This window comes from Zonotrichia leucophrys, chromosome 4, assembly GCF_028769735.1.
Source record: "Zonotrichia leucophrys gambelii isolate GWCS_2022_RI chromosome 4, RI_Zleu_2.0, whole genome shotgun sequence".
NCBI lineage: Eukaryota > Metazoa > Chordata > Aves > Passeriformes > Passerellidae > Zonotrichia > Zonotrichia leucophrys.
The window spans coordinates 60681052-60699586 of NC_088173.1; the positions used below are offsets into that span (position 1 = coordinate 60681052).

The 18535-nt window shown below is 37.3% G+C and overlaps 1 protein-coding gene across 4 annotated transcripts in view; it reads left to right on the forward strand.

Annotated features, from left to right (window-relative positions):
* Positions 1 to 18535, forward strand: part of RBPJ (recombination signal binding protein for immunoglobulin kappa J region) — a 144552-nt gene that overhangs the window by 107571 nt on the left and 18446 nt on the right. For 2 of the 4 annotated variants that reach the window (XM_064711910.1, XM_064711909.1), the window contains exons 2-3: positions 11608 to 11646; positions 14972 to 15067. In XM_064711910.1, the coding sequence (XP_064567980.1) occupies positions 14979 to 15067 (89 nt within the window). In that variant the 5' untranslated portion in view covers positions 11608 to 11646; positions 14972 to 14978. Of the gene's footprint in view, positions 1 to 1375; positions 1399 to 11607; positions 11647 to 14328; positions 14350 to 14971; positions 15068 to 18535 lie in introns of those variants that run through there. The other 2 variants (XM_064711908.1, XM_064711911.1) reach the window with 2 other exon arrangements.

An 18535-nucleotide genomic window follows, 5' to 3' on the forward strand; every position in this document is an offset into this window, starting at 1 on the left:
GATAACTGCTTGTTTTTAAGGACTTGCTGATACTTAACTGATGGTCTGGTAAGGGATATAAAATAACTTTCTTCGGAAATAAGAGTCAAGATTGCTTGTGAAGTGTGCATTCAAAGGTGATGTGCACAGTGAGATCCCAAGGAAAATTTGCTGTGTCTGATGGACAGGAAGAGTTCTAGTAATCATAAGCTGGGCAAAGTCATTGTCATTGAAAGCTGTGACTGTGGGATGTTTTGTGTAGAATCATGCTCCAGGCTGATTTTATGCATTACTTTATTAGTCTGTTTTGTGAACTGAATGTGCAGGTGTTTTCCCTTTTCCAAGTATCCACTCTCTTTTGGTTTGAATGGATGAAGATGAAACTAATGAGCACATGTGCTATACAGTTACAGTAGCTGAGCCAGATTATACTGTGTTTTAGGGACTGGGATTCTGTTGGCATGCTCATTTTTCAAGCTAATTACTCGATCAGTTGCTAAGGTATGTGTGTCCAAGTGTACAGTTTCCACTAAATATCTGAGCCAATGTTATTAGGCAATAAATAAAAAAGAAATAATAGTATGTGAATATAAAGGAATCATAATAAATTGACTGATGTTTTACTATGTTTCTTACATTCTACACCACTCCAACATTTGAGTGGCTTTATCCTTTAAGTTGATAGTATCTAAGTCCTTTAGTATACCTGAGACCTTTGGATTGCTAGCTCCTTGCTGTAGGTACGTACAGCTCAAAGCAAAATCAGGGAAATCACATCTCCAGGGGTATGGTTTGGCACTTCCTCATTAAACAAGCTATCATTACTGACTTCCTTACCTCACTTAGTGTGGCAAAGTTGTGTAAATGCTGTCTTGATTAAAATTATGTCCTGTTTGGACAAGACCTTTGACTTTTAGAGTCATATACAAGTGTAATGATTACTGCATAGTGCTTTTTTCCATATCTAGGTAGACTGCTATAAAGAAGTGAATTTGTTTACTTTCTCTAAGTTGTTAAAAAGTGAGCCTGCTTACTGATACAGTGCAAGCTTTTATTTAAATTGCAGCTGTGGTTCTGTGATTTTATGGGGATTGGAAAAGAGAGGACAATAATGAGAGCAGTGTGGGAGGATGAAAGCAGGTCAGAAAAGGGAGAGGGAGTTTCTAATTGAACCAGTGACTTGCAGTGAGAGGGCGTGACTAAGTGAAGCAGAGCTTTTGCTGTTGTATTTTTGTCAGTATTATTTGATACAGTGCCAAAAGTGTGTACAGTGCTGTAGAGTAGAAGACCTGTTTCAAACACATAACATGCTCCCTGTCTTGGGAGACTTAAATTCTTTAGGTATAGTCAGGGGCAGGACAGAATCATGCAGTACAAAGATGTGATAGTGCTTGGTTGGTCGCATTCACCGTGGAGCAGGTGGGTCTTTTTTTTGTTGTTGTTGAAGAGGGGGAATGTTTTGTGTATTGATAAAAAAAACCTTCTGTTTTTGTGATTTCAGGGGCTGCTGTGCCCCCTGCTTCCAAAGAGTCACGGTGCAGTTGGACCACCCATCATTGACTCTTTACAGAGGAGAAAGGGACTTCAGGAGTAGTAGAAATCCATTGTTCTTGTCTGTTAGACATTCTTCATTGGTGTGGTTTTAATTAATTTTATCTCCTTTTGTAGGATGGATAAGAAAGAGGGTAACTTGTGTCAATAGTGTTTCAAAGCAAGTTGGCTGAGATTGGTTCCTTGTATGTGAATATGAAAACTGTATTTATTTTTAAAAATGGGTTAACTTTTAATTCAACTCTAACCTTCAGGACAAAGTCTTTATAGCAATATTTATTACAGTAGACACCCTAATAAGAATCAGTGCCAAAGTGCTGCTGGCAGGCAAAAGTGAGAGTGAGTTGCTGACTGTGTGTGACTCTGTTGGAGTGTGTGTTCATCCTGAAGGACGAACCAGCCTGGGATGGGTGAGCTGGAAGCTGTCTGTCAGTCTGTTGGCTTCATCGGCCTTGGGAGGATCACACTTATGGACATAGTTGTGTCTAGAGGGAGCAGAAGGGGGAGGGAGATAGGTGGCATTGCTTCAGCAGTTTCTGTACCTCAGCTGTGTGATATTTTAGAACAAGACAATGGAGTATTTAGGGTGTGAGTAGTCTAAGGATTTAAAGACTCCTTACCCTATGATGCTGTGCAGAAATACGGGGTGTGCTGGGGCACATCAGACTGTATGGCATTAAGCTACAGCAACCTACAAAAATCAGTGGAGGGCAAAACCCCAAAAAGCTTGTGGGACATGGAGGGGGAGTTGCCTGAGAAGTGTTGTGAAGAATGAAGGTTGTGTAGAACTGTGGAGTATAGAGTGGGTAAGAATTACTTCCTCATCATCTGTCCTTTCTTTTGACAATATTAGCTAGTTTATTTTAGTTCTTTAGTTTGTTTCCAGTGTGGAGGTTGTTTAGTGCTGGATGTTACTGATAATACAACTGCTTGTTTCCCATAATCAGACTTGTGTATATTGAACCCATTTTGTTTTGGAGAAGATAAAATTTTCCTTCTGATGGCTTTTTTTTAGCCACTGGTATGGTTCATTTATTTAATATCTTCATCCATGGAGAAGATCAGTGTGAAATCTTCAGTTTGAGCATAGGTAATTGCTTGTGTTTGCTTCCATGTTAACTGAATTCTTACATAAAATTATATGTGTTTTGCATTAATCTCTTAGAAATTGTGTCCTTGAGTTGTTTTGGCCTTTTAATCCTGTGTAAAACCTGTAGATCATCACTTTTTTGAGCTCTGCATTTTTAGCATTGATATATCATAACAGTGTGCTATTTTCAGATTCATTTAAAAATAAAGGATATCAGTGTGGAATAAGATGCACTTACAGAAATCAAATCCAGCAGTTATCTCTTAGAGGAAACATGTTAAAGTGCTGTGGATCCAACCACTGTGAGAAATGTGGTAGTCTTTATATGCCAGCTCATGCTGGATCATAAATGGCCATTTTTTCCAGTACATAGGAATTCCTCTTTGGGTCTGTGAAAGCACCAGATGGGAAAATGTTTTCTAGTTACACATGATCATTTCCTTCTTGAGTTGTGTTCTAAAATGTTTCTAACAGACTATGGCTGTGTAGGTGAGTGCACAGAAATATTTTCAGCATTTACATTTTGTCTTCACCAAAATCTGTGCACAGAAAAGTATACCTATATTGACAGAATATCCTGTGTTTTAAAATGTACACCTGCTTTTGCAGTTGATGTAACATGTTATCCTAAATGTAGAAATCTGCAAAACCAAAACAAATCTGATGTGGAGTGGCTGAGTCTTCCCGTATAAGTTGTGCTATGCTGTTCAGTCCAAAGGTAGTGTTTGTAGCAAATGCCAGATTAAGGGATCACAGTGTGCCCTGTGCATGGGCACTGTGGCATATGTTAGCTTTGATAATTTCATGCATTTTAAAAGTCCATAAATATGAACTTCCCTCAGTGCTTCTTCAGTTATTCACTGATTTGTCCATGGTAAGCATATTGAAGCTGGAAATAGGCAGAGGATAGACAATTAAAAGAAAGAGAAAATAAAGTCCCAGCATGCTACTTAAATCCATCTTTCAGCTTTTCTCAGATGATGTCGGTGTTAGTGGCTGAAAAGGAATACTTTTATATTGATCCTCAAACTTTGAATGGAAACCTGAGTACTTCACTTTCCTGGATCTTAGATAACCTCAGTAGGCCAAGAAAACCCTTGAGATCCCATACTGGTGAGCTTGTAGTGTAGCGAGTTTGTGGTAACAGATTGCAAAGTAACTTGAAATTAATTCTTTGAAAAGTATTTTCATTTCTCATGGTAGAAAGTAATAGAGTCTGTTACAACGAGGGTCTGGATATCTGGTGCTAAGAGCTGAACAAACACTTGACAAACTTTCTTGCTTTCCAGATAGATAGCAGTTATTTTAAAGCTGAGGGGGAATGATAAAAAATACCTGTAAATTACTTCTCTTATTTTAATTTCTTTCCTTAAAAGGCCTTTGTCTGACTTTTAAGTCACAAACTCTTGTTGTTTGTTCACAAGTTACATTGTAAGAGGTCTAGGAAAAGGTTGCTGACATTGACACTGTTTTTAGAACTGGAGTTAAATGAAGCACAGAAATTTCTTTTGCTGCACTCCTGGCTGAAATGCACTTGAGAGTAGTTGAAATGGCAGCATTTTTTCTTCCCCAATCCTCTCACACATAATGGTTTGTGGGATACCAGCTGTTTGATAGGTATTAAAGTGTTGGGACTTAACTTGAGCCTCTCACCAGACTTCTTTGTCACTTCATATCATTGGAGAGCAGAGGGTGGATTTTCTTACTTTCTTTCTTTCTGAATTCATAGTGTAGTCTGAGACATTGCCAAAGACTATATAAAAATCTGGAGTTCTTTTATTAGACTCCTCCTGTTTCAAGCATTGTTTCCCTTGGATCTCCTCTAAGGAAGTAAAACCTTTCCTTGATCACTCTATTCTGTATTTAATTTCTATGTTTAATACTCTGGGTCTTTTACTGTCTTAAATTAGTGATTGCCATATCTTACTTATCACAATGTTGAGACATTTGTGCTCTGGGAGATGGAACTGAAACCACTGAACTGAAAAGTGTGAGGTAAGTTCCATCCATGCTAGTTTCTTTGTGACATTTGTCTGGGGATTTTTTCCAAAGTCCATACTGAGGTGTTATAGTCATCTCTTGCAGCCTATTAAAGAGTTCTTCTAACATGTTCTACACCAAATACTGTGTCATGTACTGTGATATAATAGGACTGAGAAAGAAAAAATTGAGTTTAGTGTTCAGGAATTATGTTAGGCCTTTGCTACATCAGTCAACAGCACCAGCAAGTGAGTGGGTCCAGCCGGAAATGATCATGCAGTCAGTTATTTGGGGGTGAAACTTTTCCAATGAACGGGCACTCTGTGCCTTTTTAAAATCTGGCATTTGTTTTCCATGCAGAAAATGTGCAATTTTATTTTCTCATTGTACTGGCTCTGGCTGGGACAGAGTTAATTTTCTTCCTCGCAGCTGTTACGGTGCCATGTTCTTGGTGACCAGAACAGTGTTGATAACACCCTGATATTTCAGCTCTTTCTGAACAGTGTTGGCACAGCATCAAGGCCTTCTCTCTTTTTCCCTCTGCCTGCTGTGTGATCCCCCACAGTGACTGAGGGGGGTACAAGGCACTGGGAGGCATACAGCCAGGCAGGTGGCCCAGAGAAGCTGAAGAGATATTCTGTGCCATATAATGTCATGCCCAGCAATAAATTGGAGGGCTGGGGGATTTAGAGAGGTTACCCAGCTTTTGCTTAGGAAGTGACTTGGTATCAATCATGGGTGGTGGTGAGTGGCCTGTTTCACTTTGTTTTTCTCTACTTCCACTTCTGCTTTTTATGTTAAACAATTATATGATGTCAATACCTACGTTTTCTTGCTCTTTATTCATGTTTTTCTCTTCACCCATCTGATGGTGAGGGAGAAATACACACCTGGATTGTTTAGTGACCTATGAGCAACAAAGCACCTCATGATCTCTTCATACTTGTGTAAGGCAGAAAGGAGATAGAGATCTCAACACATGGATATTTGTTTTGAAAGGAACCTCTAAAGGTCATGGAGTCCAAATACCCTGCAACAAGCAGGGATGTCTTCAGTCAGATCAGGTTGCTCAGATCCCTGTCCAGTGAATGTTTCCAAGGATGGGGCATCTAGCAGCTTTCTGGGCAGCTTTCTGGTTTTGGATACAATGCTTTTGGATTCTTCAGGGTAAGGAAAGTATTTACTTTTATTTTCAGTGTTGAAATTTTTAAGACACCAGGGAAACTTCTGTCACAAAAAAAAAAAAAATTGACACAGAAAACACTAACAGTAGTATATTTTTACTACACTTTGTATATTCTGTTAAATTCAAATGTTTTGCCTTGCCACAGATTTTTCACCACATTTCCCATAGTGGTCTCAGGTCCATCTTTTTCATTTAGCAAGTCTTAGTTTGCAGCTCTTGTCTTCCCATTCCTAGTCCACACTGTTTCTGCTGCTCCCCCATGTTGGCCTCTCCAACACACTCTGCTCAGCTGTTGTTTCTGCTGTAGTTGAATTTGACTCCCTTTTGCATTTTGCTTCTCTGGAGACCGTTTTTTAGAAAGATCCATGCTATTCTGACTAAATGCCAAAAATTGTGTCAATCCATAGGCCAAGTGAAGATACAATACCTAATTGCTGAAGCTTGTCTCTATTTGTATGTTGTGGAAATATTTTCTTAAGGCTTCTGTGCTCAGCACATGAAGGTGAATGGTCTTTCTCAGGGGCTGTTAAAATGATGTTCTTGGCTGAAGACCAGTACCGGAAAAATTTGCAGTTCATATTCCAGGCAGGAGGATGCTAGAGCTGTTCAGTGACCATAGATCTTCAATCAGAGTTGAAGATAGGATAGCATGTGATTTTTGTAGAGATTTTTTTCATAATTCTTTTTCTTGCGAATGGTAGAACTGTTTTGGTAATTTTCATTTATTTATTTTTCCATCCAAAGTTCACTTGACACATAGCACCATTGAATTAAAAAAAAAAAAAAAGAGCCAGATCATTTATGTCCAGAAAATAAGACTAACAAAAGAATTTTGTCAAGTTTAGTAAAGGCATCCAACTACTGGTAGATGCTGAAAACAGTGAAAATTCATATTCTTGCAGCTGTAGAAAATTGTAGTGCATATTGTATCTGAGCTAGGAATTCCAAATAGAATTTCACATTCTGTATTGCCTGAAGACATTTGAAACTTATCCTGTATATTGTACCATGTGTTTACCTAACCTGAGAATTTTAAAAGTTTGAATAAAGCTATCCACTGTACTGACAAGATTAGTGTTACTTTACTTCTTAACTTCCATACTTAGTTGAAGGGCAGTAAAATATAAAAGGAGAAAGACTATGTTTCCTTACATTTCTCTGAATGGGGAAAAGCATTTTAAATGGCAAACTGGGACTTTCTTAATGAAAAGAATTATTTGGGGACATGATATTGAAGAGTTATGCCTACAGTGCAAAGTATGGAAGTGATAAAATTTATGCAAAGCCTCAGTAAACAAAATACAGGAAATAGCAGAATACTAACTGGTGGTTGGAAAAAAAAACAGGACTGGGAAAAGAATTATTAGGGCAAGTATAACTTGCTCCAGTAGCAAGTGGTTATGGTGTGACTAATGCTCTCACTCATGTTTCCAGTACAGTGTGTTAGGATATACTGATAAATACAGCTTGACCTGATGTGAATGAAATGGCAACTTGCCTGTATGTCTAGAAACCAATACAGAACACCTGGAAGAGCACTTAGTCTTGATAGTAAAATTTTAAAAACCCAGCAAATTAAAGGAACTTGGTGAGCATTCAAATATAATGATACATAGCCTGTAATTAGGACTTCAAATTACATATATTTTTCTTGTCTAATAACCTCTGCAAGAATATAATTATGATACATTTTTAGTTTCCTCTCCTGTACCTTTTTGTTATTCATCAATCTGCATATTTTCAAGATGAAAAGAAGAGAAATAGAAATACTGAATAGATAAAGAAATTCCAGAACAGTGAAATCCAGTGAAAATGTACACCAGAAAAGTGTTGCAGTCTCTGTCATGTCTGACAGGTAACCTTGGAATGACTGAACTGGCTCATTTTTCGGCATGCCAGTCAAATATGAAAGTTTGAAACATCAACAATCATAGCTTGTGCAGTGGATGTCATTTGGTATAAAACCATAGATAGAATGTGTTTCATTTTCATCTGTCTTAACATCAGAAAACTTAAAAAGATTCTTTGTCTTCTGTGTAGAAGCTGCTGATGGTTTCTGTCCTTCAGGTTATATTGTCACTACACATCTCTATTTCAGTTTGCAAACATATGGAAAAAGTAAACCAGATGAACCATTAAACAAAATATTTGTGATACTTTTTAAAAAAAGAATTGTGTCTTGTTTGTATATTTGAGTTTTGTAGTGTGACTGCAAATCTGACATCCTGAATGCATTTGCTGCTTTGGAATCTATCTGGTTCATAGGAGTGTATATACCTGATCCATGCCTGCTAGTCATCAGTAATGGATGAGTAAGGAGAGCATGTAAAAGACAGGGTAAATGTAGACTGGTTTGGGTTTTTTTAAACTTACACTATTTTCTTTGCTGCTGGTAGAACATACTTAAGCTTTTCCTGAGGACAAGGTTGTAAAAAACAGGTCATTATACTGAATAAAATTTAATTGAATTCTGTATCAGGCTTCTGTTTAGTCTTTTGAGCTTACTTCTGCTTTCAGCCTTCACAATATTCTCTAGCACTATGTTTTACAACTTAGTTTTTTGTTTGTAGAGCAAGGAAAAAAAATTTTAATTAAATTTTTGGTGTTGGATATATTTCCCAATTCCTGTAATTGTGAGACAGCAGAGAATAAGTATATCCTTTCCACATTTTGCGTATCTTTTATCAGTGTCCTAGACCTTTTATCAGATCTTTGCATCTGTTTGTCACTTTTCTCTCATATACTCTCACTGAAGGCTGGAATTTTAGCGAGTTGGATACAAAAACTATTGATTATTCATACTGACTTTCATGCTATCATCATTCTGAGATAACTTTTTTCCACTGCTGCAAGTTTTCAGAGTTGTGAGGGTGTGGCAGAGTAATGCCACATGATGATGTTTCCGTTTCCTATTTCATTCTTAATCATTTTTGAATTCTAACTTCTTTAACTGTTGCTGTTGAGCTAGGGAGGTGAATATTTATGGGATGTTTGAAATGATTTTGTACTGATGCAGGAAAAGGCCGTTCTTTGACACTGTGGCTATGGTACATAGCCATCAGTCATCTGTCAAGACAGCATTATTGAGGAGAAGTCACTGAATTTAATTTAGAAAGAGTTAACATGAGACTTAAAGTAAATATCAAGATGCAATTTCCTCCAATTCTACCTCTCTATAGTGTATATTGAAAGGATAATAAAAGGTTTACCTGTTTACATCATCTCTTTGAAAGGCTCATATTGCTAAGGGTGGCACTTAGGTGTGTTCACAAGTGTTACAGTGATATAAATAACTTCATTTTGTGTGGAGGAGGCTGGGGAAAGCTGGTGTATGAGTTAGGGAGGTACTGCACTGAGCATCAGATCAGTTTGCCCTGTGTATCTCCAGAGTGACTGATTCTGTTTTTGAAGAGTGGGGATTTTGGTACTTTTCTCCTGTGTGGTATGTTCAGGATTTGACTTAGGGAAAAGATGGAATTTATTTCTTTCAGTAATTGCAACTGTGTTGTGTAGCTCTCTTGTTAATAAGACTCTTTTAGTAATTAAGTGTATGTGCAAGGGGAATGTATGTGCTGCACTCCAGATCTGCAAGGGTGTGTGACACCTTAGGGCAGTGTGAGGTTTTGTCTGTAAGGGGTTTTTGTGTTGATGCAGTTTCTGGTGTGCTAAGGTCCTCCTCTGGGATTGGATCTATTGGCCACAGGACAAGTGGTAAGTGTGGTGTGCATAATGCCTTCTTTGCTCCAAGATAAGCACCTCTTCATTTGTTTTTGTGGTGAATTGAAATGTGCAGAGGGATTGAAACAAAGACAGTAGTTCTGCTCAAAAGCAGGGAGCTAATCTATAGGGATGTTGTTTGTAGAATATTGCTTTAAGGCAATCTGTTCTCTGCTCAGAGTCACAGACCCTCTGCCAAATGGGATGGTCCTGAGTCTTCAGGGGAGAAGAGCAGCTACACAGACAGTATGGGGAGTTGGGATGGACACCTGCTCACACTGTTATCCAGGGAAAATCAGAGGCACAGGGGGTGCTCAGGAGGAGCTAGGCAGATCCTGAAAACATAGGTGTTAGAAGCAGAAAGGCTTTGGATGAAACTTTCCCTCTGCCAAACTGCAAAGCTGTTTGGGTTTTCTAGTTACCTTTTCTGCATTACAGATATGTCTATGCTGTGATGCATACCACAGAGAAAAATATAAATTAAATTTGTCTCCAGTAGACCTCAAAATTTAAAATGTATAAAAACAAATCTCACAGCAAGAATTCTGGTTTCATTGTTTCATTTAAAATTAAAAGCAAGCCAGAGAAGTGAACGGTATACTAACAACAACAAAGTAAAACATGAAGGGAATTTATGTTTGGTTGGAAAAATAAATTTTTATTTCATTGTTTAAGCTGGAAAGAAAATCTGGCTTCATGTCATTTATTCAGTTCCTCTGTGTAGACTGCCAGTATTTTAGAAGACATATTTCTCAAGTCTTGAAAAATAACTTTAAAATTGGCTGAATATTGTCACTGCCCTGTCAGGAGAGTGCTATTTAGCTCAGCTATATCAATGATAATAGCTACATATTTGTACATTTCTGGGGTTACAGAAATTAAATTGGAATGTATGAAATCATTCCACCATCAGTAGCTGTAGAGTCCAGGACAGATCCATTGCACGAACAGGGGAATTTTTTGTCACATCACTTAATGATCAAATTCTTGTCCTAGGGAGCCTCCAACACTCTTGTAGGACAATAGTAGGAAAGGGTTCTTTTCCCTATCCAGGAAACATAAAGGGAAAAGCTATGCCCACCTATAGAATGAACTTGGCATGTCATAGAGATATTTATGAACACTGGCAGTAAAAGCAGAGACAAAAGTCTTTTATGTCTCTGTTTATTTTTAGGCAAAAAGGTGTTAAACTAAGCCTGTCTTTTTGCTGGTTTGGTTTTGCATTGTGGGTTTCTTGGGGGTTTTTTCCCCCCGTCTTTGTTTTCATTTTAGCTTGTGGTTGCACTTCCTCACCAGGATTAGCAGATGTACATTGCTGGGTGCAGCCTTCCTTTTTTCAGATCTTTTACCTGACCATTTAGTTCTAATCTGAGGGTGGTTTTGGTAAAGAAAATATATCTGCCATGTGTTAATTTGGTGTCCTATGTAAATAAAGACTTTCGTGGAAAGTTTTAGCCTAGTGTAAAGAGTGTTCTTCCTCCCGAGGATGGTGTTGAAGCACTGAAAGAAGTACAGCTGTCTCAAAGCACTTTATGGTGAAAAAACCTTGAGTGTATTGCAGGCTATTTATGGATCAAGCTTGGCTGCATTCCATAGGAGAGATTTTTCCTGTAATTCTGTACTGGCATGTATGAAAATGTTGTCATCCTTTTTGTAAGAAGTCAAGAAGGAAAAACAGATTTTTGAGAAATTGTCCTGCTGGAAATCATTCACTTATTTGTCAACACAGATATGTCTGTTAATTTCTATATGTTTGCAGTAACTGCTTGTTGATGGCACTGCTGGTCAATTCTGTGGCAAAGATCTTCTGCTTCTTTACATTCTTGTGATGTCTGAACTTTCCAGAAGTGATTCTGAGAGCAAATGTGACCTCAACAAAGAAAGTTACTCAGTGTTCAAATTTTAAAAAGCCTCTGCTGTTGTGGAAGAAGCTGCTGCAGGGAGGTGGTTAATACTTCAATAGTGATCTTATCTAGGAAATTGCAAAGAAAAGACATCAAATTCTAATACAATTTCAAGAATTCTGAAATTGGGATAGTATCTTACTGTAAGATTATGTCTAAGCCGTTTTGTTTTAAATTAGCAACTACATCTTTTTTTTCAGGAAATTTGGAGAGCGACCTCAACCGAAACGGCTCACAAGGTAAGCATTCAAGAAACTCAGTATTTAACAATTTTCTGAAGTTACCCCTTGCATTCTCAGAAAAATTAGGTTAAAAATGTGTGGGTTGCTGACACTAGAATTTTAAATATCAAAGCTTTTCAGTTGTACATGCAATCAGCAGCCAGAAGTACAACTTTTAACACACTGGCTTATTTTTAATGTGAAACTCAAAAGGCATTTTGAGAAATGGTGTTGACTTCATGTATCAGTTATTGTAGGTTATACTGTAGGTTGTGGATCTGCTTGTTTTTAAATCCTCAGGAATGAGCTGATTTGTTTCTTGAGTCAAAGTGAGATCATGCAACACTTTTTGCTGCCAGAATTGTACACGGTGTTGTCAATGAGTGATCTGAACCAATTTTTGATGAACCCTGAGTAATCAGAGAGTATCAAACAGAACTATCAAGTCAGTCCATTCTGGAAAGTGTTTAGGGTGACTGGAGTGCAGTGCTTGATTTGCTCCTGGCCTGCCTGGGATGTATTTGCACCACAAACTGTTAAGGAGTCACTTTCTTTTTTCAAACTGCTTTAACACAGTCTATGCAAATATTTATTATTCTGTGCCACCAACTGGGCCAATTATAATTAGCTTCTGGCTTATAAAATCCACTATTTGCTTGAAAGCAAAAAAAGGATGTGCCATTTGTTGTTACAGTTTTGTGTGGTGATAGAGGAAGCCTCTTGTCACCCTGACAGCCTGTGTTTTGAATGAAATGATACCTTATGTTAGCACATGATGGGGGGGAATATTTACTTTTTGTGTTGCGAATATCTGTCTCACTGCATTTCTGGATACATTTTAGGTTAGCTTGTCATCATTAAACTTCATTTCAGTGCAGAATTGACCCATACTGACTTACAAGCGTTTGAACAAACGTGGCAGTTTCTTGTTGGCCTAGGAGTCTTCAGGGATATTTGAAGATACTATGTTTTAGTAATGAGCTGCTTTCCATCTTGGGTAGTAGCATCTGTACTGTAACCCTGAAGTTAATAATAGAATTTATCTTCCTTCATTAAAATAGTGAACAAAAATAGAATGTATCTTCTATGTTTCAAAAAGAGCAAGAAAAAAAGAAATTACTATGCAATGAGAGTTTTTAAATAAGTTTTCTATTTACTGTAGTTACTCTGAATTTCATGTGCAGGATTTTAGCTACTAGGTATGCTCATTGCTTTTTCCTGAATAGAGGGTGAGTATTTGAGAAGTGCCAGCCATCCTTCAAAACTGCAGTTTGAAAACCTTTCCTGTGATGACAGAGGTTGGAAACAAACAACCTAACTTTCTTCTGCAGAATAAACTGCTGAAACAGAACAACTGTCACCCATATTTTTAAGATTGACTTGTTAATGCAAAGCTGAAAATGTGTCTGTAAACCCTTAAAAGCATTTAGTTCAATTATTGGAAAATTGCTGTGGGTTTTTTGTTTTAAGGTTGTCTGGTTTGAGTAATAATCTCCAGCAGAACAACACTACTCTGTTCATACAATGCCAGTTAGTTTTAGATGTAAACTGTACTAACACTACCTTCATGAAGAGTTTTAGCATTGAATAATGAAAAATGTTGCATAAGATATCAGTGAGAGGGGTTGGAGGGGGAACATCACTTATTCCCACAGGAGCTTGGATTGTACAAATCCACTGTATGAACAGACCAATAGAAAACACAAATTTTCTTCCTCATACAATGCTAAATAAAGATTAGATAGCATTGAGCAGTTTTCTGTGTGAGTTGCTGGGTTTGATAGTCAAGTGTAATAATAGTAATGTCAAAGTTTTTAATACAACAGATGTTCTTAATTTAGTATGATAGTACTCTTAACAGAATATTTCAAATTGTTAGATTAAAATTTTAAACAACTTAAATGCAGCTAATATATATCATAATGAAGTGTATAATAATAATTTCACAGTGAATTATGTTTTGGAGTTTAAAATATACTCTTTAAAAATGTCTGTAAATTAGTAAGTCTGTGAGCTTTGAAACAGTTCATCCAGCTGTATTTCATGGATAAACATCAGTTTTACCAATGTCAAATGTAAATAGATGAAGTTAGTCCAAATTTAAAACAGCAGTTCAAGTCTATTCTCTCTTCTTATATCCTGGTATTTACACAGAAAATCGGCTCACTGATCACTAGACATTAATCATGTCCTGTGCAGGCGTGACAAACACAAGAATTTGCAAAACATCATTAGCAAAGCTGAGTTGTCATTGTCCAACCCAGCCCTGGCTCAGTCTACTTGCCTTTCTGGGGATTTCTTTTGGAAAAGGTCTGGTCAATAAAATACTGCTTTCTATCTTCCATGATTTTTTCACTAGAAACGTTTGGTTTTCCAGATCTGTCCTAAGGGAATTCAATAGTTGGCGCAGTTCACAGATAAAAAGACAAAAATCCAAACAACCAAACGAAAAAACCTTCTTGTGTTGGGTTTTGCCTTTTCATATAAATTCCTGATAAATCCATAATTTATTTCTCTGGTAGATGACTTTGAAGATGAGTGCATTGGTGGGCATTCAACCCACAAAAGCTCCTTCAGGAACTGGTGTTCCTGCCAGCACTCCGGCACAGCTGATCCCTAGGGTGTTGAATTTGGCACGCTGCTTAATGAACAGTTAGATTATTATACAGAAGAGTGACTGGCTGTTATTGTTCTCTTGCTTCTCTCAAGGAATTGTTGTTGGTATGTTTGAAGTAATTACAGATTTATATAACATCTGTAATTACAGTGATGATGAACAATAAAGCATTTTTAAATTTTTTGTTTCCTGATTGTATGCAGAAAGTAGATCTTTTTTCTAGAAAACTAGGCGAAACAATATGCTGAAGAATTTAAGTTTTTCTTAGTATCTTCAAAACGAAAAGAAAACTTGTATAGAAATATTGCACTGAGTTGGTTAAAAGCTTAGACAATTTGTCCTTATCATGAGATACTAAATAGGTCATGAAGAAAATATTTAACTAATAAAATGTGTTCTAATTTCTGGCATGGTGCTTAATGAAATAGGACTTTAAACATGGTGTAATTACTGGCATTGGTATGATTTTACATCAGAAGAATTTTTTTTCCTGGAAATATAGTAATTGTAAATTATCACAGACCCCACATTGCTAGTTTTGTGGGGGATAGTCACTTCTTTTTCCTGTGTAATTGTCTTAAACAGTGAGCAAACACATCTTGACCCTGGTAACGATGGCCTTTTTGGAATTGCAGGTCCTGGAGTTTTTTCCCCAAAGTTTTCTTCATTTTTTTGTTAACAAAACCAAAAGAACTTCAAAAGCTTATATTGTGTTTTGATTTTTAGGGAAGCAATGCGAAATTACCTGAAGGAGCGAGGTGACCAAACAGTGCTAATACTCCATGCAAAAGTTGCGCAGAAATCATATGGAAATGAAAAAAGGTAACTTTTTATGCTGTACTGAGTGTCTACAGCTGGCAGCTAAGGAAACTACACTGTGTATTTGGGTGCACAGTGCTTTGCAGAATTTCTCAGATTGCACTGTAGTCTGAAGAAACATAAAATGCTTTCTCCTAAATCATTTAATTGTGTAACAGGTACTGCAAACCTATAGCATTCAATGGAGTGATGCCAGTTTCTACCTGGTTCCCTATCTATGGGCTAAGCTTTTCTTTCATTACTTAGAATTGTTCTCGTTTTAAACCTTCCATTTTAATGCTGGAGTAAATGAGGTGGTCAACAGTGAATACTTGTAGAGGAGATTTTTTCTGAATAATTTCACATTAATATGAAATGGAAATTGGTAGCCTTAGTAAGATAAGTTTCGGAATCACATCTGCAATAAGTTTAACAAGAATGATAGGCCAATCATGACTGTATTTATGATAAACATTTCCTTGCAAAAATCAATACAGTACATGTTACAATTATAGGTACTTTTCTAAGGGACAGAATTTGCAGGAATACATGAGAATGAATGCCTTTTAGGCAAAGGTGCTTTTCCTGCAGTCTTCTCTTGCTGTCTTCACTGTGTGATTATTTTCTTGCATGACTAGTAGAAGCAAATAGGATGCTCCTGCGTATGTGTGTTTATTGACCTAACAGTTGCATTTATTCATGCAGGTTATCTCTGATTCATCTGTTTAAGAACGGAAGCATGTCAAATGAGTGTAGAAAACTTTAGAGCTTTCTAAAAGGAGATCAGGAATGAAAATAGTTGGTTGATGGTTATCATATAATATGGTGCTGAAATGATTGCTCTTGTGCTGTGGGTCTGAAATGAAGGTGTGGAATCAGTCACCAAATCAATCAGGTTGGAAGGTTCCATGTGGGGACATCTGCTCCAAACTAGAGCACGTGGCACAGGATTGCATCCAGATGGTTCTTGAATGCATCCAGTGAGGGAGACTCCAGAACCTCTCTGAGCAACCTCTTCATGTGCAGTCACCTGCACAGTAAAAAAGTTCATCCTTGTGTTCAAGTGGAACTTCAGTGCTTCAGTTTCTGCCTGTTCCCTCTTGTCCTGTACATACTAAGGTTTCATTTTTTCAGTTTAAATATTTCAGTTGTTCTTAAGCTGTAACGTACCATGTAGACTGTCTCTAATACTGTTCTGCTAGTTCCCAGACTGTCAGCATCAGTAATGATGTCCTCTTGTTATCAGCATAAAGGAAACTGCCAGTTATTAAATCCTTGGATCCATGTGTGCCCTAAGGTACATAGTAAAACTGAATGATGAAGTATTATATTCCTGTTTCTTCTTTTGTTTTTCTCGAGTTGTTAAATTGTTTCTGCTTTATTTATTGCAAAGTGTGGCATTTGTTTCTTCATATTTCTGGAGTAAGCAAAATTAGTAAAGTTTTAATGCTGCTTTATGCAGCTCAACAGCCAAGTTTTTATCATTTTTACATTCACCATTTCTGAAGTGAGTTGGTTTGCATACATCTTAGAAAGAAACTTATTTTATACCCATTTTTGTAGACAAATTTCCTGTTTTCCATGGGATTTCATTGTGGCATTGATATCATCTGGTTAATTTTTGGACCTTAAAGAATAACTTACTTTGCATTACTTTTGTAATGAGGGATTCAAGTTACAAAAAAGAATTATTTCTTTAATTTGATATCTCTTTCAAGTAAATATAAAACTTAAACCTAGACGAACTTCCACCTCTTGTTCCTGTCTTTATTTAAGTCTTGCTTGTTGCGAAGTCATGGAAAATGCTTGCCATTAGCAAACTTAGGACATCATAATTAAAAGGTTAGCGCAACAACTACTTTTCAGTGTTTTGATGAGGGTTACTAGGTGGTGAAATACTCTGTTAAGTGCTTACTGTAGATGGTGCAGATGTCATGTAGCTTGGCCTGTTTTAAATATGCATCACAATAACACTATTCCAGGTGCATGGATGCAGACTTCCTAGGTTCATTTGAGAGGTTTTGGTACCTCTAAGTAACAGGAATGAAGGGAGTTGACTTTTTGGAGTCGACGCTTCCTATGAGCCTTGCACTTGACAAAGTCAATGGTTTTTAGCTTAGCAAAGAAGCCAGGAGGGAAGAAGCTCAGGTTGGGCTTTAGTTGAATTTAAGACTTTGTGCCTGATATTTGCTGTTGCATGATTGTCGCCTTTCAGAGGCATTCAGCTGATAGAGACTCAGGTGCTGTTTAGTCTTGAGTGTGGGTATTTGGTTTGCACTTCTTGTAGTGTTTTCCATATTTACCATTGACTGAGAGTTGTCTCTTCAAAGTCTGAGCAGTGTGAACATTCAGCAGTTTAAAGGACTGAAGTGTTTTGGATTCCAAGGCATAGTTTATCTAAAGACTGAGAGACAGATAGGGATTTTGATTGTGCTGTTTGCAGTTAAACATGATCATTGCTGATTAGCATGAGAATGCTGTAGCTGCATCTTGTTTTACAGCTGTTAGTGAAGGAGCTCCTGTAATTTCTGATCAAGTACTTCCTTTCTCTGAACTGAGTGTGCCTGTCCTCTGGATAAAATTTTGTTATTGAGAGCATAGCTTTTTCCAGGGCTTACCCCATGGCTCCACTGCTTTGTCCTTAGCACTGTAGTACCTAAGGATTTTTTCATTTGTTTGTTGTCACTTTGAGTTCTTCAGTGGATGTTGTTAGTTCTTTAATCTCCTATGAAGAAAGATTGCTGAGCAGTTTCATACTCAGAACAATGTGGGTAATTGACAAACACTTAGAATTCACCAACAGATACAAAGGAGAAACTTCCCTTCCAAAGTCACTCTTGGTAAAAAATAACTAGCTAGTAGAAGCATCTAAATTCTCCTGAAGGCAAGGGCTTCTATAAGATGAACCCAGAGATGATTTGGATGATTTGAAACAGCAAACCTTTGTGACAGAAGCCTGTGGTTTCAGGAGAGCATTGAGTCCATCAGAATGAGCTAGAAATTACACGAGCGGCTCTTATTTCCCTTTAAGCCCTTGCTTCCTTGCAAGGTCAGTTGGAGTAGCTGCTCTGCTTGAAGTACCACATTTTCTCTGTATTGATTGGCTTGAATTGACTGAAGGAATACTGTTCTCTCCTTTGATGTTTACCTGATTTAATACAGTGTTTTCAAAGTTCAAACCTGGTTCACATTTCTGTATTGGACAGAATATTCATAGCTAATTTCTTCTGTACGTGAGTTCGTGCAATGGTAAATACGAAGTTAAAAAGACCCAAGACTGTAGCTGTCTCTGCCTGAAAGCTGAGAAAGAGGTAGATATATAAGAAGGAAAACCCACTCAAATTGTGAGTGTCCAGACTCTTTCTACATGTTTGTAGTTTTAACCAAACTTAAAATTTTATCAGCTTTAAAAGTTTCTTTGTTCAGTAAGTTTTCAAAGATGTTTCTCTGCGTTCTAATTTTAAGAGTGCTTTTTGTTGAGGTTTGTTTTCA